Raw genomic sequence first — 23,412 nt, 5'->3', positions numbered from 1 at the left:
TTAGAGGGAGTGCGATATCTCTGCAGAAAAAGTAAAAATAAAATAAGTTGAATATGAATATGTCAAAGTTCTTCCCTGGCAGCCTGTTCAGGGTGTACCTCACCTCTCACCCAACATCAGCTGGCATCAGTTTCAGCCTGCCTGTGACCCTCTACAGGAAATAGCAAATGAAGGGCGGGGGGCTGGAGCTAATCGCAGCTGGACAGGTTGCCAAAATCAGACAAATCTCTGATCTTAATTGAGGTTAACATACCATTGTTCCTCTGCCTTTGATCTTCCGTCCGGACTTTGAGACTGCTGGTTTCTGATCAGCAGAAAGAGATGTTTCTTCTTTCTTAACTCTGAGAAAAGGAGATTTCACAGTAAACAATTACTGTATTTACTTTTATAAGACAAAACATTCTAAAACACTATAAATTAAGCCCAACTTAAAACTGACATCTCTGTTTTATCATCTTGAGATGGCATGTCCCGTCGCAGTAAGAAGCGGTTCTCAGGCACCGGTGGGATTTCCTCTGGTCGGACTAAAGGCTTCTCTCTCTTCACACCCTGCTCCTTCTCTCCTTCCACTTCAATCTCCCCCTCCAGCATTTCTTGTTCCACAGAACTGTGAGAGTAGTAACAATGCAAATCATATTTTATGCAAAGAATGAGACTGCTCTTAAAGCAGAGAGTGGCTCCTGTTAGCACTTCTATTTCTACTTTTACATACATATCAAAATGGTGACGATGTATCTGTATAATGGGACCACAAACAAGGATACAACCTACCATTGTTTAGAAGGCATAACATCAGTGTTGTTCCCCTTCTTTGATTCCTTCCTTTTCTTTTTTGACTGTTTAGTCTTTGCGTGTCTCTTGTGCTTGCGATGTTTGTGCTTTTCATCAGATTCACTTTCTGATTCCACCGAAGAGGAAAACTGAGATGATGAATCATGTGAATTCAAGTCAGCAGCATGAGAGGTTCTTTTCCTTTGGCCTTCAAGCACTGAGGTAGGAAGGATCACAGCATGTATATCATTTTAATAAAACATACACATTCTTAAGAAAACAACAGCGATATATTCAGCAAATGTAAGGGATGAAGAAAAGTTCAAAATCCTGGAGCCATTTTTAGGGTTGCATGACTCTACTACAACAAGGTTTTCATTGTTGTCAGTATCCTGAAAGCAGGTGTGTCAGGTGGGCAGATGCCAGCTGAACTCTACAGAGATCACCTTGCAAATCCCCACAGAACAAAAAATCAAGTTACACACCTTGTACTCCTGCCAATGGTGGAAAACACTCTTATAGAATGAGCATGAATTATGACCCAGTTACAATCTAAGGTAACACAGTATTCCCCACAAGAAGGCACAAATAAAGAGCCAATGAAAAATGTGTAAGCTTTTGTATAGATCGCTGGAAAATGGATAACATTTATTTGAGCATCTGTATTAAAAACTATGATAATTTGTCACAAAAGCCAGACATTATACACTTATACATTATACAGCGGCTGAGTGGCAATATATCACATCTATAAATATGTAATAATACATCAATTTGTAGAGGTCTAAAATACAAAATAAAACCCACTGGTTTAATCGGTAGCTAAAACAGTCCCCATTAAATGCAGTAGCTACTCCTATTTTTAAAGATTTGCATTTTCAATAAGAACCCCTGAGCTTTATGCTGAAAAAACACAGGGTATGAAAGCCAGAAAAAAATTGAGACAGATTAATAGATTGTTGGTTTTGACATTTTCACTGAAATTGTTAACAAAAGAGAGAGAGAGAGAGAGAATGAAGCCAGCCTTACTGAGAAAAGGCCAGAAATAGATGATCAAGGAGAACTCACCATCATTGGCAGACTTAGTGATCAGCTGACCACAGTCCACCACTCTCACATCAGCGTAGGGTCTGCTGGCTGAGTCAGTCTTCAGCCCCTCAATCTTCTTTATCACTTCAAAGCCGGAGATGACAAGACCAAAGACGACATGGACTCTGCACAGAGGCAAAAAAGGTTTATACCTGTCACAGCAATACGATGACTTGACATTAATTGTATCTTCAAAGGCTCTGAAAATGTATTTTCCCTATTCAGCTTCTTATGATAAGTGTTGGGGTCCAAACTGAGCTGTCAATTTCCTGTTAAAACAGCTTTCAACATTTCATGTTGCCATACTTTTTGTTCTCTGTGCCTTCTGAATTGGAAATACGGTGATGTAATGTACTGCAGAGATCAGCACTATTTGGATCATCTGATAGAGCAGCTTAGCATTTGTGCGTTAATACATTTTGATGTAATGTACTGCAGAGATCAGCACAATTTGGATCATCTGATAGAGCAGATTAGCATTTGTGCATTAATACATTGAAGGTTTTTGAACTTTTATTGTTTTTATATGGTCAAGAACACTGAATTTTATCAAGAAATACAAGTTTTGGGAGCCTTTGTTTTGACTTTTTTTTTACTCTGATAATAAAATGAAGTCATAAGACATGAATATCCATTTTTAAAAAATTCAATTTCTTCAACAGGAATAATGCTATAATACAAAATTGCCAAGTGACAGCAGATTTTACCCATCGAGATGTGGCGCCATCTTAGTTGTGCTGTTTAAATCCAGCAAAGAAGCCGGGGAAGACCAACCAGAGGAAGTGTTAGGGTCATGAAAAAGGAGAAAAAGGAGGAAAAGAATGAGAGTCAATAAGTTACTTCAACAGAGTGTGGGTACTACTGTACCATGGGAACAATTTGAAAAAGTACAGAATTTGTCAGGTCGCCCTTTGTTTAATATTAAATTGCAAATCATTTTTGAAAACACTGAATTTTAGCTGTTTGTTTAAAAACAGCCACAAATAGGAGTGTATTTATATTTAGATGATATCATAGGGACAGACATTTCCTCCTCCATTTTTCATGGGTTTTTATTCTTTGAGGACTGTTCTAAATTATGATGATGCCCTGTTTTAATGATAGAGGAAGTCTAAAAAGCCAAATAACACAAGTCACATCACGCCATTTGTAAATACTGTTTCAACAAATTGAAAATAGACACTGTTCTCTGCAAAATGCTTGATAATACAGTACAAACTACTGAATGATAAATACAGTCAGGAGAGAGAGAAACACAGCCTTGAAGACACATTACCTTGGAAGAGCAGGATGCTAGAGTTTCTGTAAATTTTACACAAAAACGGCAAGAGAAAAAATGTAACACATTTGTAGGTAAAAATGAATTAATCCATGTTTCTCTGCACTGTGAAATCTAACTGCACACAGAGAGGGGACTGTTGACGGTCACACTCAATGACAAATTCAACTCTATACTTTTAAATAAAGAAGAAGGGACAGAAAGAAAAAACAAAACTTAAAGAATGACAATTAAATGGTATGGTCATTTAAGTTGCAGAGAGGATTGTTATACTGAATGTTACTCACATGAAAAACTGTGAACCATTGGTGTTCTTCCCACGATTGGCCATCGACAACAGGAAAGCTCTGTCGTGTTTGAGAATGAAGTTCTCATCTGTTTAGAGCAGAGAAAGAGGGGTCGAAGTCTTAGACTAGGTTCTCCGATTAGTGTTAACGGAGGTTTTCAGGGAAATATGGGGGTGGAAAAAAAAATCTGCATTTTAATCCATCAGACCTAATCATTGCCTCACTAATCAGTCCTCCCACAGAGTCAGCTGATTTCTAAAGGGACCAAAATGTTTCTAGCCCTTTTCTAAAGCACCAAACAATGTTTGAAAACTGGAAACATTTAGACCGTTCATTCCAAATCACATACATTTTACATCCTTCTGTCCCTCTTCCACATTGGCTATCAATCACATTAACATGCTATGGAAGGCCAATTGCATAGATTTGAAACCTGAGATAAATAATGCATACATTGCTTATCTTCTCATCAAGGTTACATTATCATCCATTGGCTTCATTTAAAACATTAATCATGATGATGCAGAGTCAAAGAGGGTTAAAAACATTTCAGAGATCGCTACTATCCATAAGATGTTCCATCAAAAAATTAAAGAAATACATAAAATCAATAAGAAACAAAAACAAAAATTGTAGTCACAAGTGTCTGCCAGTAAATTCCACATCAACACAATCTAAAGCATGTTTCAAGTCTCCTGAAGATGATTTCCACACCAAACTAACCAAATTTGAACCGATCATAATCAATGCTTTGAAAAATTGGTACACAGTCATGTAGCACAATTTAAATGAATCCAATATAAACTAAATATATCCTAAAGTCACGCTGTAATGATTTCAATCAAACAATGAAATTCTCATCAATATCATCACTGAGCTCTCAGTATAACTGAAAGTCATTCTCATTTGTAAACCATGAAAACTAAAATGCTTCCCAGTGAATACATCTTTATTACATGCTATACTATGTTGCGAGGTCAACTATCTCATAGCCACTGTGGTACTCCAAGTAGTCTTCATACTGAAAAACAAACCTCTACTCTGACTACATGTCCCAGCAGTCATGTACTGGTACTGTAGCTATAAATACCACCCAAGTAACATAAAAATACATTTAGGAAGCCTGCGGCTTTGGGAGTCAACAGGGTAGATTTATGAATTGAAAATCCTCCAGTACTAAATTTCACCTGTGCTTTTGCAAACATTTGCAAATTGAGGACGGTGGTGAGGATAATGTTGACATAGTGTTACTGAACTGTGTACATCTCTTACCTTCTCATTTTGCAAAAGACCACTCTATAAATAAAAGAATATGTTGAAAATTTTAGGCAGGAAGATTGTAGCTTTGAATAAAGAGAATGCCTACTCTCCTTGCTGATGTGATATAGCCCAATACTGTAACTAAATAGAAGACAACACTGTATACAATGGAAAAGTGAAGGTCAACAGATTCATACATAAGCAACCCAGGATTATCACAATAGGCTCATGCGTTGTCACAGTCATGCAGAAGTATTTAAGTATTCAGATATACATTTATGAGACATCAGCTATGTAGCCTGCGTAGTAGATAATAGTCTTATTACCTTCAAAATAGCCACCATATATGGACTCTCCGCCTCTTCCATTGCCTGCAGAAATTAATAGTACAATAAGACAGACTGGATGACTCATTACATCTGACTCATTAACATTTTCTTTCTAAGAAGACTTTTTAAGTGGCTGCCACATTCAGGAAATAGTATAAGTGCATCTCTTACACATCTGAACAAACCAAAAAATTTCTGCAGCTTTATTTACAGCATTTCAGTCGAAGACACAAGACATGTTTGATCTGAAGACAATGTGGGCACATCCGTAAAATTGACCAAAGGTCTTTTTTTCCCCTGTGTCTTACAGGCATAACTACAGTGGTTGTGTACTGGGCTCTGAGCACTTAAAAATGTGGGGAACTAAGGATAATAATAATCACCTTTATTTGCCCAAGTATGTTACACACAACCGATGGTGGCCATCTGCGGTGCCACCTCAACCGATGGCTCTGGCCATCGGCAGACTATTAACTACAAGTTAATAGTCTGCCTAAACACATTCTGTGTTGGCACACAGGGAGCAACAAAAAGGTAATGCTGCTCTGCTAACAGGTAGACAGCTTGTAAGACTTTGTAGTTAGCTCCTGGATAATTTGCATTTATAGTCAGATCAAACCCACAACAAAGCCAATGTGCTTTTGTACTGGTATGTTGATAAAATTAATAGCTTCTATCAATGTTTTTCCTAATTCAGAATTGTTTACATAATGTTGTTAGCAGCCTATGTGCTGTTACCTGATGCAAAAAAGTACACTTATGAAGAAACATTTTCACCGGTTTCGAAAAGAAAAAAAAAAACATGTAGCATCTTTTCCAAAGCAGAACCTCTTGAAAACAAAAATCTATTGTTCAAACTACACAAGATTACAAATCAGACAATATTACCTTCGGTGAAATCGCCTCCCTGGATCATAAAGTTCTTTACAACTCTGTGAAATGTGGAGCCTTTGTAGCACAGCTTTTTCCCTGTGATTCTGCCAGTTCCCCTTTCACCTGCAATTAGATATATGTTAACTAAGCTCTCAGGAAACACATAAGCTACACCACCAGCTGCTTTGAGGTATTAAAAACTGCTGGTCTTGAATATAGAGACTGAGGGTTCAAGACAGGATGCTTTGTTCAGGAATCCTGTAGTTATTTAACAAATCTTAAGCACTGGAGCAATAGTGGCTGGGGACAGAATAATGGCTTAAAGCCATAACACTGTGGATGTCTTTCTCCTGCGGTGATAGAGGACAGTGGACTCACTGTTCAAATGGGGAGCTAGGGTTGCTAATCTGGTATTTTTGCTTCACTGTTCAGGAAAAGGAACAGACTAACCAGCCATCTCCTGTGTATACCCTTGCCAGCATCACGTTCCTAACAGCCAGGTGTGTGAAAAATGAGAGGGCAGATCGACCTGTCGTCCATTTGCAAATTTATGGCCATCCCTAGCAGACCTTCATGACTGCAGTACACTTTGTTCTTCACCGTGGGATGAAATATCTCAGGAAACAGACCAGGAGCCCTTTATCCATCCAGTGACTCCATCTGTCACTGGACCATTTGCACTATAGCCCTTATGGTATTAAATAAGTGAGTGGTATTAAATAACAGAGTGGTGCAGTGTAGTTCTGTGAATTTTTTCTTTTTTCATTTCATCTTATTAATACTCAGTGTGTTTACTTTGCAGAAGACAAAAGGTTAGAGAAAAAAGACAAGCAAAATGCAACAGCAAAAACCCTTTTCTAATATATATTTAGTGCACGCTGTATTATATTTATGACTATACATCATGGGTTTTTTGATCCATCTTTGTGAGGCAGTTTCTTCTTGTTGGGGACAATATGTTCTTTGATTCCTTGTGTGGCCAACTACTGCAGTGAACATATCCTCTTGTTTATCCAGGAACAGAACAGAACAGATTCACAACCAGTTAATTATTGTACAGTATGTACTCTGGCCACATGAGTCACACGTAACCCACAGAGTTCTAGTTTTATGAGAGAAATCAATTCCTCAGCACACAATTTCAAAGTGTGGGAATGGAATTATAATGCTTTGGTTTACAACTATCAGTTATACTTCTGAGATATCTGAAATCTTTGAAACAAATGATTTGGTTATACAACACATAGCATGTTCCAAAAGCATGAAAATACACATTTTTGACTGAACTTTACTCACCAGTGCACAAAGAGAGAAAGTTTTTGCTTGTTTTCGGGCAAACATCCGAAAAAAGCTGGAAGACAATGCGCCCAACTGTAAGACACAAAAGAGGTGGTAAAAGAAGAATTATTTCAGCTTACAGCTTCTAAAAAAGATTTTACAAAATGTTTTAAATGTGTAAAGATAATATACATGTAAGGCTTGTTCAATATTAACTCTAATACAAAAAACAAGTAATGATGGAGGAAAATCATTAACAGGCCATGGATACAATTAAGAATTAAAATAAAGTAGGCTAAATGTTACTACACTGCACACTTTTTATTGGCTTTGACACATAATTACAAGGACCCTGTGGTGAAGATGAGACATTATAAAAATTTTTCCATAGCTCATAGCAGATCCAAAACTATGAGTGTACTAGGTGCTACTTTTGTTCTTCCCTATCTAAATATGCCAATAGCACTTCTAGCCTAAGGCCATTAAAGTGGTCCAAGCCATTTTGCATTCACATCTGCTGTAAGTACATAGTGACTACTAGAAAAATACATAATGCTAATAACTTGTCAGGTGTTAACTTAATCAGACACTGTTACTAACACCAAGTCAGTCTGCCAAGCCCATGTACTACTGAGCATTCCACTTCCATTTTGAACAACCACATGAATCAAAACCTCCAATGCTACAGAAACAAATGATGTGCAGAAAGTCAAAACATCTTTAATGATAATATCAGCTTAAAGAAATAATCTGTAAAAGTGATCCTCATACCTGCAAACTGATACTAAATTCTCCTACCTGGCTCCCGGTTGAGCTCCACATCAAAGTAGCACTGAGGGCGGTCTTTCAAGCCCATTGTGATCAAAGTCTGAGTGACCTAAATTGTGGAAAGAGTAGAAAATAACAGGGATGTGTTCTCTTAAAAGAAGCAGTAAACACAACATTCAGGATCCATTTGTATCTGTTAGTTCTCAGACCAGAAAGGGCAACACACAGAGAAGAGTGTGCCAGGAAATAATGTACTATACATACTAAAGGCAGTGAGGGAGGATTAAAACACAAAGAGGAAGAGAGAGAATGATGGGAGGAGAGACAGAAAAGTCCATGGGGAAAGTACTGGCTATGCAAATCCAACAGAGCACAGCAGATTTTTTTCATGAAGGTAATTAAAATAACACAATTTCTATTTTTAAATACCCTGGGACACCGTAATACCATATTACCACCCAACAGTAGAGTGAACAGAAATTGCACATATTTAAACTAGTGTGAAACTTTACATTAACTAAGACAATGCACCATAAGTCCTGTATATGAGATGGAGTGTGCAAATCACACGTATTGAATATGATCTTCATAGAGACACAGCATCAGCATGCACCTGAGGATCTATGATATATTTTTTTGCCAGTGCCAGTTTGTTCTCCAGACTGCCTAGAATAAATGTATTGATAAATAAGAAATGCTTTTGCTTTAAAACTTTGTGCAAAGCATCTTTCCATTTACAGTGTAATCCCAGGTGCCGGTAGCCATTTAGTTTGAACATGTTTGAATATAAAGTGGACAAGTGACTATTACAACAATGTAAGTACACACTAAGAACAGCAGCTTAACTAACAATGTGTACCTTTGTTCAGTGATTAAAGAAACAATGACATCAATTTAAACCATCTTTCCAAACACTACCTCAACATTTTCAATGAAAGTGTTCTTCTATTGTTGAGAAGAGCAGCTAAACAATATTTTCAGTTTGTGCACAAAAATATAAGTACACCATCCTTAATTATAACTACAGTATATGTAAATATTTAGTCTGCCAACAGTCTGTGTGGGTGAGTGACAAATCAGACTCACAGTAGTGACTGACTTGTCAAACATACTGCAAATGATGTGCTGCTAATGAAAATTTGATACTGCAAGAAATCACATGATTCCTCTATAGCTTATCATTAGTCTCGATGTATTAAAGTGTTTTGTTTTTCTAATAACTTGTATAATGTGGGTTGCTTACTGTTCAAACAAATGCTGTGTCACTGTGCTGACATGTACAGTAGTTATCACCTCACATGGTGGGTACATGTGAGGTGATAGGAAATTGTTTTGCATGCACTAGACTAACATCCGGAACTGTGAGAAGGCATTTAATTTCATTACATGAAAAAAAAAAAACATTAGTACAGTAACAGAAAGGAACACGCTCTATTAGAAGGGTATGAGCCACCTTTTCTGGTGGAATATACCGATCAACTTCTGTGAAATTGTACATCAGAGCATGAGCAACAACAAAAGCATGGCAGTTACAGCTGAAGTGCGACTCTAGCTAAGAATTAAATATATATTTATGATTATGATCTGGAGTGTGAATTCATGGCGATACCTGAATCTCGTAATTATGAGAAAGTAAATCATAATCACGAGACAAGATACTTGATTGTTTGGGTGAATTCAATGCGCTACTACTTTGCATTTAGGTGAACAGAAAAACTGGACATGGCTCGTCAAGACTTTACAGGTATTTGTTAGATCAACTGCATGTAACGTGAGCTACGTGCTATGTATGGCATTCAGACCACGTTAGCAAATAACCCTGATAAACTATCTAAAAAAAGCAATATTTTCAATTCAAACCAGGAACCGCTGATCAACACATTCGACGTATATTATATCAACAATGGCCACATTCATTAGCTAGCTAAATACAACGCATGTTTAACTTATAGCCAGGCGTTGTATTGTTGAAAATGAACTTAGTAACGTTACTAGGGTCAAGATATGCTGACAGCAATTAAACAACACATATCCAATGGCTACACATTGGCTAAGGTTAGCGCTTCGCTGAGCTAGCTAATAGCTAGTAGCTAGCGATGGCTACAGTTACCGAGCTTCTATTACATTCCATTCGACTGCAATTACTATCAACATTAAACATTACAATCTAAATCACACAAACAAAAGTATAAATGATATAACTAACCTCTGTAAATTTGCTATCCACTTAATTACCTAGTCACTGCTGGCCGACAATTAGCATGTGTTACCCTCTGTTTTTGTGAACGTTGGTGTGCCAGGAAAAAACCGAAACTGCTTAGGAGCAGATTTGTCCCTCCGTTGTTTCCGTAGAAGATTTGTTGTGGTTTTGTTGTATCAGAAAGCAGAATCCAAGTTAGCTCGTGGCTAATCTTGAATAAGTTTTATGTAGCGTATGTAACTGACTGTTTTCTGTATTAGTCGCTACTAAGATCAAGTTCGATTGCAGGAGTAACTCATAATTGAAAGTATGCCTGGCTGCTTGATTGAGGTGTCTCTGTCTGATATAATGCTGTAACGTTAAGCAGTTAACATATTGTAGCTAAATAAAAAGGTGCGGCATGGAACCCATGATAATGAGGTAAGGTGCACGTACGAATATATAAATTACGTTAGACTGAAATTATCACGATTATCATGTAACACAGTTTTCAACTCTACGCAGTTAAAAATTTCCACTCAGTTGCCAGTGTATAATGCACACCAGCCAAACTGAAGGCAGTCTAAACAATTATACTGAATCTCTGTAAAAAATTCCTACTACAATATATGATGCTTGGGAAATGTTAAGTTAACTTTAAGGTCATTCTGGGAGCTGTAGTTTGTAATGCTGCTGAGTTAAAATTGTACCCTACTGATAACAGGTAGCCTATATTTAAGCAACACCTCAGAATAACACAGCACAGTTAAACACCACCACAAGCCTTAAGACGATCATAAAATTGAATCAACACTTTTTATAGTGACCTATTTCAAGGAAACAAAACCCCCCAAAGGTACATCCTTAGTTGTAAATAATTGTTGCTGATGATCTGTTTTTGTTAACCCCATGCAGGCAGTGTGTTCTTCATGGACCCATTGGATCATGTCTCTGATCCTGTTTGCCTTTGTGGTTCGGGTCAGGGATGGACTCCCCCTGTCAGCCTCCACAGACTTTGAACACAACCGGGAACTCCAGGAGAGGAAGCAGCAGCTCAGGACCATCAGCAAGGCACTCGCTCGCTTCCCTGACAGAGGGACCGTCAAGGGCCAGGAGCTCAACATATAGTAAGGATTCAGGAGGATTCTAGAGCTGCATAAAGACACAGTGCACAGCCTAAAGCCACTCGTTATGTAGTTGACTTTGTGCTGCAGAAGATGGATAGTATGTTGTGCATTTCTTGACAGGGACATCCATGTCACGCTGTGTCAGGCTATTTGTTTAATAAATACCTGTCCTCCCCTTACCTGTTCAGCTTCGTGTGTACAGAGGGTGTATCCTACTTGACTGTGTGCCACTGCAGCCTCCCTGTTGCTAAGGCCTTCTGCTTCCTAGAAGATCTGCGCTGGGAGTTCACAGCATGTTTTAGTAGTGCTGTTGTTGCCTTGGCAGCAAGACCATATCCATTTTTGGAATTTGGTGAGTAGGAGGAGGAATATTGTCATCTAAGTTTGCTGTTGATATTTTGAGATAGCAAAAGAATGTATATTGAATGAGAAACAAAGCTCCTGTCTTGTTTATTTAATGGATTCTCTAAATCCTTTTCTTTTGCTGCCAACTGATAGACAGCACCATTCAGAAGCTGAAGCAGCAGTACAACCAGAGCGGTGGTCCAGCCTTAGAGGTGACATTGGCAGAAGTCCAAGAGGATCTGAGGATTCATCCACCACAAGTAATTAAGTTGGAAGAGGTGGAGCTCACTAATGGTGCTGCAAATGGGTATATGGAGCAAGGTCCTGGATCTGGTAAGACATTTACATTCTAATATGTACAGTAAAATAAAGTGCCTCCTGCCTTTGACAGCACTGTAAAATGTATTTACTGGTTCATTATTTACGCCAAGGTAATCTACAAATTATCGATAGTTAACGTAGGTTTGAAAATGTTTGATTATTTTACATTACTTATGTGGTTACTTTATTTTGTTTAACAGGTCATAATGTAAGATTGAAACCGGTTACAGCACCAGGCATCCTTTCTCTGGTCCTAAATATTATGTGTGCATCTTTGAACTTAATCCGTGGCATACACCTCATAGAGTACACATTCCAGGTATGGCAATGCGCCAATGTGGTAGAAACGTATATAATCATTGCTGAATCACTGTTAAAGTTTTGTTTTTAATGTGCAATCAGTGTGGTACATTTTAAAGGCAGGCATTTACCTGAATGAAAAATAACCTTATTGTTTAGCTTTATTTCATTTCTCTGTACACAGGATGACTTTGAAGGCATATGGAACGTTGTGACATTTCTACTGGCATTTGTCTGTTGTGTGTTTCAGGTAAATGCAGTTCACATGCTTGACACACTACTGTTTTCTAAATACGTTTCTAGCTAGGATTACACATTTCCTTGCAAGGTTGATAGAAGTAAGCTCTTTTCGATAAATATTTTGTATAACAAAAATTCTGTGTGCGCACAGTGCCACCTCTACTTGTTCCACTCTTCTCTGAAGAAACTGAAGTCCTTCACTCTGTTGAGTGTGATTGTCCTATGCAACTTGTATCTGCTCGGCATGAGGAACTTGTGGCAGCTGATGTTCCACGTTTCAGTCGCCTCCCTCTCCACTGTCCTTATCCTCACCCGCAAACTCCAAGACAGAAGCAGTGACTGTGGGGTGTAAGGAGCAGAGAATGTTTTATTGTGTTGCACCTCTTCCAGACCTTTGTTTCTGCACCTCCAGTGCAGGTGAGAACAACTGGGGAGCAACTGACTGAGCAAATGAGTTATGAGGCTTTCATGTCGATTTTTAACAAAAAAAAATTGTCATAAATTTTTGTCATTGTGGAAAAATATTATTACAAATTACTGTGTTTTTGTACATAGTATGTACTTGCATTTTGTGTACATTGTTGCCAATACTATAAAGAGTGTACAGTGAAATGCGGTTATTTCTGGATCCTTAAAAATATGTGGCTAAACTCAAAATAACACTGACATGAAGGAGATGATTATTTAAGATAGAGAAATCTTTATCTCAGTCAGACCTGCCATCTCCAAAAAAGCTTTTAAAGTAGATGACAGAGTTTTTTTGTTTCCAGTCATAGTCGTCGACTCAAGTTTTCACTTAGAAACAGTAACGTTGGAGAAGCTGGTTATGCTTGCGGTTGTATAATTTAGATGCATTTCTGCTCACATTTAACTCAGTATTATTTCTACTACCGCAGGCCATTGATTATCTCTACATAAATCATTTACAGCTCTACTTGACACACAAGGCTGATTAGGAGAAGAAGGTAGCCTGCCTTGCTTTGGTGGCAGTGTGATATTTAAACTGTTTTGTGTAGTAATTAAATGATGAATGTCAGGAAAGTGGACAGTGCAGTTGTTTTTATTTTTTTATTATTTGTTTATGGGGCTGTAATAAAAATCTAATTCAAATACACAGATGTAAAGCTATGGATTGTTTAAAGCCTTAGTGTGTGACAGTGTAAACATTGTTTTCACTAATTTAACATCATCATCTGAGCTACTCAGCTTCACAGAAATGACATTCTATACTGAGAGGAATAAGTCTGTTAAGGCATCTTATAATTTAATCACAGTTTTTGATTAAAGTAGAATGTTAAGTGTAATCTCCCTTTTCAACTTATTTTGTCCAATAAAACAAATTAAAGACATTATAGTTACAATTTTCTCTGTATTGTCAAAGCTGCGGGGTAGGAATATGAAGCACTGATTTGATGTGGCTGCAGTATCAAGTGTAGATATTTTTGTGTTTGTTAATCATTTAAAAAAGCTAGTTTCAGCCTGCAGTTGACAAAGTTTACAAAGAGTGGGAAAATTCTAATGTTTTCACTGGAAGGATAAAACATAGAGCAGTTACACAGGTGAATCTTCTTTTAGTGAATTGACGTTTGATTCCTCATTATGTGGTCCTGTCAAGAACTGTGGTTCAGTGCTGGCAATAAGACTGACTCTGTTGTTTAAATGAGCTTTTCTTTGACAGGGTTGATAGTTTTCATATACAGTAAATAAGTGACATTGTTTTTGTTTGTTATGCTGCATGGCATTTTCCGTACTAGACATTGGTATTACTATAATATTTTCCTACAGAGGAGGTTTTACCGACTCACTATGTCCACTGTAAACTATAAGAATTACACTGTTGACCAAATTAATTGTAAGCAAAGTTGTGTTTAATGTTTATAGGATTTAGAACCAGATAACATGGAGAATATTTGATCACTTAAACTGAAGACAAAGGACACTTGTGGTCAGCATGAAGGTTTTAACAGAATAGAAATGCACACTACAGTTGAAATCTGGCAGCTTTCTGTTTTTTATTTACTGGTATCAGAAGTCTGAAAACCATTCAGGTTCAGAAGGGTGACGTGAAGTAAATTGTGTCAGTTTTTAGGATGCCTCTTGTTTAATACGGGTCCTGTTAGTGAGTCCACTGTTTGTATGGTTTTTGTGGCTGCGGCGTGTTAATGACGATGGGAATCAATGTAACAGTCATGCCTGGTCACTGGTGATTACAGGGCTTTATTTTGTCCTGATGTGGTAAAATAAAAATGTCCTTAATAAATAAGTGTCTTGTTTTCAATCTGTTGGTGTTTGATTTGCATGTGCAATGACCAGACAAGACCAATTTGATAATTATATCATTACCTTGATTATTTGACTGATTTCCTCTGTAAAATATGTCCATATGCTACATCAAGATAAGAGTTTTAATGCTAGAAGCTGCAAATTAGAACACACATATAAATGAATTGCACTTTTTCTTTTTGCATTGTAACAGAAGGTGGTGCTCTTTCCCCACCTAGAAATCTTGATGCTCCTTTTCATCTGTGTTGCTTTCAACAGATATTTTTGTCTGCCCAGTTAAATATGATTATAGTTGAGAGGATATATCAAAGTAGGCTTTACCACTAATCCTCAGCAATCTTACATTAGGCCAAATAAATTTTACTGATGAAACCTAAGTGCTTGTATAAGAGCAAAGTTACTCAAAAACATGGCAAAGGTATGGTGGCACTTTTCTCAAGCTTTTGGTTTTATTTTAAAACCATGAAACAGACCTAGGAGACAAAGAGACTTAAATTAGGCTGACGTCACAGGTCTGCACAGCATGTAAGATTCAGCAACAGCACAGATTTACAAACAATGCTCACATCATTACCCAACAGGTCCAGTTCTTTGGAGGTTTTTAAACCACTGTTAATGAAGGATTATATCTGCTCATAGCAACAGCGTCTTTTAACAGTAGTATGTCCCAGCATTTATAATGATCAGTTGTTTCAGTGTCTTTGTATGTGGTCCATGTGTGATTGTCGCTGGCGTGAGTTAGCTCTATGTAACAGCTCCAGTCTATCAGGAAGTTTCACAATGCTGCAAAACCTCATATGGCACTGTTGCATCCTTCTGATGGTTCACTTAACCTGGAAATCAAACAGTGCTCAGTTTTGGCTATATAACCAGCATTACAACCAGAACACTTGAACTGGTATCCTTAAGATTTTGTATTTCCATAAAGCTGATAAAATAAATAGAATATTTTGTCCCGCATGAGTCTTATTTTAAAATGTGGACATCTCAGTATTATAATTGAAAGTCAGATCTATGAAAAATATACAGTAGGATACTAGAATTAGCTGAAGAATCATATGTAAACTTGAGCTGTAAATGAAGTTCATTTAGACAACCCAGCCTTCTGGTTTAGCAGAGACTTAATAGCTCCTCTTTAAAGTCTTGTAACTGTTTGTTAAAACTCAGTAGTTTTGTTGGAGACAGCCAGTCCAAGAGGTGATCTCAAACCCATCTGTTTGAATGTAGCATTATTAATGCAGGAGAAAGCTGTTTGAGTATATGTTTCTTTAATGAGCTTTTCCAGTCAATTTTTCCTAATGTCTTTTAATGCACGTGTAACCTCTGGCCAGTTTGTCTAATGAGTCTGTGATTATTCAGAACCATGCCTGGCAGGAAAGGTCACAAAAGGTGAGAATAAACGGCACAGCATGCTAAATTCTTTTATTAGATGACACGTTTTAGCAATTGTGAGAATAGACAAATTGTTCCTCTAGAACAGCTTGACCCCAATTTACATAGTTCACATTGAAAATTAAACAGTGGGAACAGTGCCTTCAAGTGGCTTTTTTGTTTTTTTTTTACTTAATTGAGACCCTGAATCAACAGTAAGGTTTGTGTGTTCACTTAAAGCCCAGACAGATGTCTACATTCTCATTTGACTGCAGTTAGCTTCTATGGGTTCCTGCTCATAATTATTTCAGACAGAGAAGCCTGTAGACATTGTGTGGAAACCTTCCTTCTTTGAGACATTTTTTTTCATGTGGCTAAAGTAGCTGTAGCTTTCTCTCAGGTAAATGTCTTATAAATCAACAGGGTCGCTTTGGCTTTGATAAAATTTATAATTAAAAGGGAAGCTTTTTACTTTTGTTTTGTCAGGGCATTTTTTGACATGGTCAGTTGCTGTAGGTGACAAAGTGGCAACAAGTTGTAAATGTTGTAAATATTCTTGTTGGGTTCAACTCATAGAGCCATTCATACATTTTTAAGATCCTCAGGGATTTAATTAAATCTTTGTTCTGCACAACACTCCACATCAGTGGAGTCAGATATAAAATAGCCATTCATGACCTAATACCTAAACCTATATGACCGCAGCTTCCAATAATGTCACAAATAATCAGTTACATTTCTGGAGGTGTCCGTAAAACTGTCCCGTAAAAATTTGACTTATTATGTTGTTTACTTGCCACTAAGATATAAATAGTTGCCATTAGTAGTAAAGGATGCAGTGTTTGCCAGCATTTTCATTACATTTGAAATTTGAGGTTGCAACCCAGAAATAACGAACATCTCCCTCAGAGCTTGTGAAACACCTTATAGATCCACAGCTCAATCAGTCCTGCTACAATACATCTAAATTAACTGGTCAGGTTGAGATGTGATCCTCGTTTGCAGGAATTAACCTTTTATCCTAATTGGCAGAAGCTCTAGCTGCTGAGAAGCTGTCCCCTCTCCCTTAACTAATAGGCTTAACAGCATGGGTGGTCCTGCGGAAATGTTTATGACGTGCATTTCTTTAACTCATAAACAAATGCCTCCTCTTCTCCTACATGTTCTCAGAACAGCAGCACTTCCAATTTCATAAATGCCAGTCTAATCAGCTCTGAATAATACTAGAGATCACAGCAGATAGGCCTAACATACACAGATGAGTCAATCCATTATTCATTGTCACTGTGCAAGAGTTGCAAAGCTGTTAAATCTGCATCCTTGTCAAACATTTGACAAAAGCGGACACAGGCTTATTTTAATAAAATAACATTCAATGTCTAGTTGTCTGCAGCACGCCTTTAGACTGAGAGTGTGTGAAAACTAGTTAGCAAGCTTGGGCAGAGCCAATCTGATTGGCCAGCATTGGTGCCGTCCCTGCCAGAGCCGAAATATGATGCTTTTCAGTATAAATGAATGAAAACATGATATTTGCATTAATTTCTCCATTGGTATTGTTGTGCAGTGCTTGGCATGATTCACCTCAGTGAAGTGGGGGACCACTGTGCAGCAACGATGTCCTCGGCCAGGAGCGCAGCCAAAGTTAGCTAAAGAAAGCGCTGTGTGTCTCATTTTTACACAGAATAAACACTAAATTTTTTAAATTATGTATGTGTGGTTTATTAATTCATAAAACTAGGTTCTCTCTGAGTCTATGTTCCAGCCTGGCCACCCAGTCCAAAATGGTCTAGATACACCCCTATTAGCAAGAGGTCTTAACAGTTAGGAAAATTTAGTTGCAAGTAGGCTAATGTGGAGCATTAAATACATCTCGCTATCTATTTAATGCAGTATTTAAAGGGTTAAAATAGTTAGCTAAAGGTAATTGGTAAATAAACATAGCTATCCAAATGGTTAAACAGTTAAATAGGTCAGTAAATGTAATAGATAAATGGCTGAAGTAGGAGACTAAAACCACTGTTGATTAATCTGACCATGGCTGTGGTGGCAGTCTCTTCTCTTTTAATGCAGTCTCCTGGATTACTCTCAGACTATATAAAATTACACTGGCGTTTGATTTTATGATTTATGATATACTTTAGCGATTTCCATTCATTTTAAATGGATCATTCAGTGCCACCAGAGCAGCAGCATCTCTGTGGAGGTCTTCAATATCAGAATTGAGTTATTAGTTTTTTCTCCTCTTTCTGTGGGGGCCCACATTTATGAACCACAAATCTGTTGCTGATTTATCTGGGTGATTAGTAGACAGATGCCACAGACACATTAAACCTGCATTATTTGGGACATATGGTGGAGAGAAGCTCCACCATATGTCCCAACTCTGTCAAATGATCAGCTTTTATACTAACATGGCAAACCTGTTAGCAGACAGTTGTTTATTATCCTAAATGTGGTTTGAGGTGTTTTCTGTTGAAAGGAACAACCTGTTATTTAGCCCAAAAACCTTCAATATTTTTGCACCCTTTAGATGCTGAGCTTTCATAACTGTGGCAGAAATAATGGCTAAGCTTTTACATTCTCAGTGTGTGCCAGGTGCGATGTTTTTATTCCCACTCCGGTACCCAATAATACTTTATAAGGCTGTACAGTATGTTTCTTGTCTATTAGGATGTTCAACAGTACATAATCCCAGAGCATAAATGTAAATGTCTTTAAATACCTTTAATTTCTATAAAGGTTTCCTCCATAATTCAGTTGAATTATTCATTTTCCTGTCACCCAAGTCATATCTGCTTATGATGAGAATTCAGAGATGACCTGAAATTGACACTGCTGTCCAACACTAACTGCTCATGTGAGAGTTATCTACTGCACAGGAATATTAGAGGGGAAATGAGGTGAAGTCAAAGTCAAGACTGTTTCCATAAGTATTATTGTAGGACTCAGTTCAGTTTAAACAGATATATATTTATACATCATCTTTCAGTTTTAGGTTTAGTGGTTTCACCATACCAGATGTATGAAATACCAGTATTTTATTTATGAAAATACTTCATAAAGCCTCCACATAGCATAGCAAATTCCTAAAGTGTTGCATCTGTTACCAGTACATGCAACAGTATAGAAAGTCAGACATTTTTTTCTGTCATTATCATTAGTTAATCCAAAGATATTGTTTAACTAGGTCAGTGTTTATTTAAGTTTTGTGGCAACAGTATATACATAATATGCAATGTGTAGTGTAAAAGGCATAAATGACTTTGGTACTGGTCAATTTACTATAAAAACTCTTTTCCCATTAAATTATTATTAGTTACAGTATGCTGGAGTCACAAGAGGTTTGCAACCTGTGCTGTGGTAATAATTAGGTTTTAGATATCTGCAGAAACGGAGTAGCCACATGTTGCCAGTTAAGGTTCAAAAACAGTCAGTGAGATAAGTGGTTTTAAAATACCCTGCTCTCCAAACTCATGTAAGAGCACTCCCAGTCAAATCATCCCAGACCTAAATACAGTGAGATCGCTTAATCCAGATGAGTACTTTAAATACTATACAAATCATGTTTTCCTGAATTTCCTCATTTCCTAACTGAATTATATCTTAATGCCAAGAGTGTGAACAAGCATCCTGTCATTGTATAATTGTGTGAAACTATTTCTCAGGCTTGTTTACACCCTGGTTAAACATTAATCAAAGTCTGTTGCTCTTTGACAGGTTCTTCTGTGTGTTGGCAGTGATAGATCACTATAGTGTGTGTGGGTAGTGACAGATCACTTTCTGTACATGTAAGTGCATGTATTAGAACAATGACTTCTACTAAACAGTGGTGTGCATGTACCTTATCAAGCTCAGAGTGGCACCATTAGAATATTCCACCAATGGGGTCAAAGGGCAAAAGAAAATAAAATTCTCCTTAATATTTGACTCTAATACATTCTAATAAATGTTCTAATGTGTTCCTAACAACAGCTTGTTCCTAACCTTGTCTGTCTGCTGTTTGGTGCTGGGAAAGTAACAGCGTGTCAATTTGTCACAGCTTTTTCACAGCCTAGAAAATAATTGATGAGAGCAATAAGACTTACATATCGATTGACAGCCTTGAGTCCCCATGCCCCTGACTTTCTCTGATTGTGCCTTGCTCAACGCCTTTGGGGATATCTCTGCTGCTAGGCTGGTCAATCGGTCTGGACCACAGGCACCTTTGACAGCATAAGATCACCTCAAAAGATTTGATGCACTGTTATAGTATAAACTACACAGCTCTATACTGTATACAGTTAATACAGTATAACAGCAGTATAACAGCAAATCTCTTCTATAAATGATGCATGAGTAAAAAGTCTGAACTGTTTTTTCATCAGTTAAAAATGAACTCTCAGTCCAGTTTCTCCCAGTGCCAGCTGCACTCCTGTTTCTTTATTTGAAAGGTATGACTGACCTGCTGAGTTTGTTTTGATGTAATGAAACTCCAGCTATTTGAGCTAATCCATATGTTGTCCCCTCAGGTTTTGTGGTTCCCTTGTTGCCTTTGGGCGCAGCAGTCCTCTCGCTGTGCTCAGCACCGTGAAGTAGGAAGAACTTTGCCAAGGTAAGAGGCTGTGTGCTGCAAAAAGATAAACAAACACACTCTGCCATACCTGGTTTCTCAGATCAGCTGCTTTTGGGTCTAATGTTTCATTAGTTCTATCCATGAAGTGGAAATGCATATAATATGATTAACTATTCATAGAAATGAGCAATTAAAAGGATTTCCAGGAGTGAAGCTAACTGCATGAAATTGCATGCACATATGTTAAAAACCTTGGGGCCCAAGAGTATATCAAATATACAAAATATGCTTTGTTGTATATTCTGCAATCAAATTATACATTATTTTGTTCTGGTCTTATGTACTGTGAACATGTCAGACATTTCAAAAATACATTATTAGCTGTCAGAATTCATGATTCAGTTGGATGCAGAAATAAAGAAGATAGATGGAGTTATTTTCAGATTCACAGTGTTTCTTAAAATGCAAGACAAGTTTCTTGCCTTTAAGGATTTTTCATTATTCATGACATCAGTTAAATGTTCATGCACAAGTAAGGGAAAATTTGGAAAAGCAAGTGACTGAGCAAAAGAGTGAGCTCTCTCCAAACTCTTGTGATCACCTCTGCTGCCATCTGAAAAAATGACTCATGATTTAAAGAGATGTCAACTGCCAAATCTGATCTGATCTGTGCCTGTTTTGTTTGCTCACTTTCAGAGGAAGGCTGTAGGAATCAGCGATTTTATGTCAATATATTACCTTTGTGTTTGGGTTGACTCTAGTACCTAGTTGTAATGCCACTTACCACTTGAATGAATGAATAATGACAAAGGCAGCACTTTCTCATCCACACAGTCTCACAGGGAAGATATACATGCTTATCTTTTTTATTCTTTGCATCTTTGCATATAACAGAGAATGTAAAAACAAACTTATCTAGAACTTTATGAACATTTCATAAATTGGCATACCAACCACTATTCCCAACCAGTTCCAGCTGGTATTCAAAACCAAAATGACCCTAGACAAACTGACCAAAATTAATCTAAAGGTGTTCTGTCAGGCTTTATGGACATACAGTAAGACAGTGTATCATTCCTGAAAATATACTGCACTTTGTTGAAAATGTAACAAAATAGCATTATACATAAAACCTCTGTTCTAAAATTGCAACTCTCTGGTCTAAACTTCAACATTCAAACCTCTACAAGTTGTGGACCACAAAAACAAAAGAATTTTACTCTTATATTTATATGTTTTACGTAGTAATTCGGGAGGGTGTTGCAACTGTTCATGGTAATGAGCTTATTTAAAAAAAAATCTGCTAATGATGAGATAAGGTATATTTAAACACACTGAAGCAAAATATGACTTGCAATTTTACATAATTTCTATGGAAATTTGAACTTCCACCTCTATCAAAACATATTTAAAGTACTAAAAGTAAAAGTACTCATTATGCAGAATGGCACATTTCACATTCCTGTATATCATATTACTGTATTATATTTACTTATGCATATTGTGTACATCACATTTAATGTTGCAGCTGGTAGAGGGGGAGCTGGTTTTAATGCATTTAATTTGAATTCGTACTGGGTAGCTTGTGAATTTCCACCATAGATCAATAAGGTCTTATTATTATACTGTATTTTTTGTATTTATCGGGTTATGAAAAGTAACTAAAGTTATAAAATAAATGTAGTGGAGCAAAAGTACAATATTTGCCTCTAAAATGTAGTGAGGTCAAAGTATGAAGTAACAGAAAATGAAAATACTCAAGTAAAAATTGTACTTAAGTACAGAACTTGAGAAAATGTATTTTGTCACTTTCCAACAATAACTCTTTACACATACAATAAAAAATCAATATACCAAACATTTTAAAACTAAAACTGTACATAGATGTGACTTTAAGCTAATAAATACAGTACATTTGTAGCTTCACAATGGTTTGCACTGAACCAGTGTTACATGCATTGCACTAACACCAAACCAATAACTCATAAATCTTATATACACAGAATCCAGTTTGCAAATAAGCAAATCCATATTACACATACACATATGTAAAATACTAAATAGTTAGTGTGAACATACCGAGCAACAGCTGTGACAGAATTTTAAAATACGCTATACAGTACAGTAGGCTGCACAAATCCATTTACATTCACCATTACAAGTGGTACACCATTGTCAAATTCACACACTACCTTTCAAAGCTCTGGACACACTTTCCCATTCAAATTAATGGGAAAGGGTGTCACAACATTTGACTGGTATTGTACATTAAACTTTAACAACAAATGACAGGCAAAAACTATGTTAGACATTTTGAGGAATACTCTGGTAGTAAATATGAACCTACAATAGATATTATCTGGTGAGTTTAGCTTATCATAAAGACTGGCAACAAGGGAAAATAGAGCAGCTCTGTGCAACGGTAAAAAAAAAAAAAATTCACATGTATTTTAATTGTTTAATCTGCACAAAAGCCACAGTGTAATAACAATAAAGTTGCTGGTTTACAGCGTGGTTATGTGCTAAATGCTGCTCTTGACCAGGAGAAATTAGCTTCCTGACCATAAAACTTCACAAGAAAAAGGCTGAATGTGTTAATGGGCTTGAGAGGTGCTGGTACTATAGGTGGGTTTTGTTACTTTCAGTCAGACCCAGAGCAGTTGTTTCCCCATTTCTAGTCTTTGTGCTAAGCTAAGCTAACAGGTTACTATATCAGACATGAAAGAGGTATCAATCTTTTTGTCCAACTCTCTGCAGGAA

General features: G+C 37.1%; 2 protein-coding genes across 3 annotated transcripts in view; one reads left to right on the top strand and one right to left on the bottom strand.

The window, feature by feature from the left end:
* nktr (natural killer cell triggering receptor) overlaps window positions 1-10,241 on the bottom strand; it is a 15,726-nt gene extending 5,485 nt beyond the window's left edge. The window contains 13 exon segments of the mRNA XM_020602258.1: window positions 1-2; window positions 5-20; window positions 254-341; window positions 440-607; window positions 772-988; window positions 1,840-1,985; window positions 2,568-2,597; window positions 3,427-3,514; window positions 5,013-5,057; window positions 5,904-6,011; window positions 7,185-7,259; window positions 7,965-8,043; window positions 10,141-10,241. The exon segment at window positions 1-2 is cut by the window's left edge and continues 125 nt beyond it. Of these exon segments, the coding sequence (XP_020457914.1) occupies window positions 1-2; window positions 5-20; window positions 254-341; window positions 440-607; window positions 772-988; window positions 1,840-1,985; window positions 2,568-2,597; window positions 3,427-3,514; window positions 5,013-5,057; window positions 5,904-6,011; window positions 7,185-7,259; window positions 7,965-8,022 (1,041 nt within the window). The 5' untranslated portion in view covers window positions 8,023-8,043; window positions 10,141-10,241.
* On the top strand, window positions 9,520-14,663 carry sec22c (SEC22 homolog C, vesicle trafficking protein). Of its 2 annotated transcripts, none has more exons than XM_020602260.1 (7): window positions 9,520-9,678; window positions 11,029-11,240; window positions 11,429-11,592; window positions 11,739-11,918; window positions 12,107-12,225; window positions 12,391-12,456; window positions 12,598-14,663. In XM_020602260.1, the coding sequence occupies exons 2-7, from the start codon at window positions 11,059-11,061 to the stop codon at window positions 12,796-12,798; spliced, it is 912 nt and encodes a 303-aa protein (XP_020457916.1). In that variant the 5' UTR covers window positions 9,520-9,678; window positions 11,029-11,058; the 3' UTR covers window positions 12,799-14,663. The 2 variants fall into 2 exon arrangements, with proteins under 2 accessions (XP_020457916.1, XP_020457915.1); XM_020602259.1 differs by lacking the exon at window positions 9,520-9,678 and adding an exon at window positions 10,278-10,554.
* The last annotated feature ends 8,749 nt before the right edge of the window (window positions 14,664-23,412 follow it).

Source organism: Monopterus albus, unplaced genomic scaffold (assembly GCF_001952655.1).
Source record: "Monopterus albus unplaced genomic scaffold, M_albus_1.0 scaffold55.1, whole genome shotgun sequence".
Taxonomy (NCBI): Eukaryota; Metazoa; Chordata; class Actinopteri; order Synbranchiformes; family Synbranchidae; genus Monopterus; species Monopterus albus.
Note: the sequence above shows the minus strand (reverse complement) of the source record. Positions and strands in the feature narration are given on the sequence as shown.

Bases quoted from the DNA above. Each gene is read 5' to 3' on its own strand.
- sec22c (XM_020602260.1), top strand. From the start codon at position 11,059: ATGTCTCTGATCCTGTTTGCCTTTGTGGTTCGGGTCAGGGATGGACTC. The intron at 11,241-11,428 runs GTAAGGATTCAG...TTACCTGTTCAG, and splicing joins GGCCAGGAGCTCAACATATA to CTTCGTGTGTACAGAGGGTG. The intron at 12,226-12,390 runs GTATGGCAATGC...CTCTGTACACAG, and splicing joins TCATAGAGTACACATTCCAG to GATGACTTTGAAGGCATATG.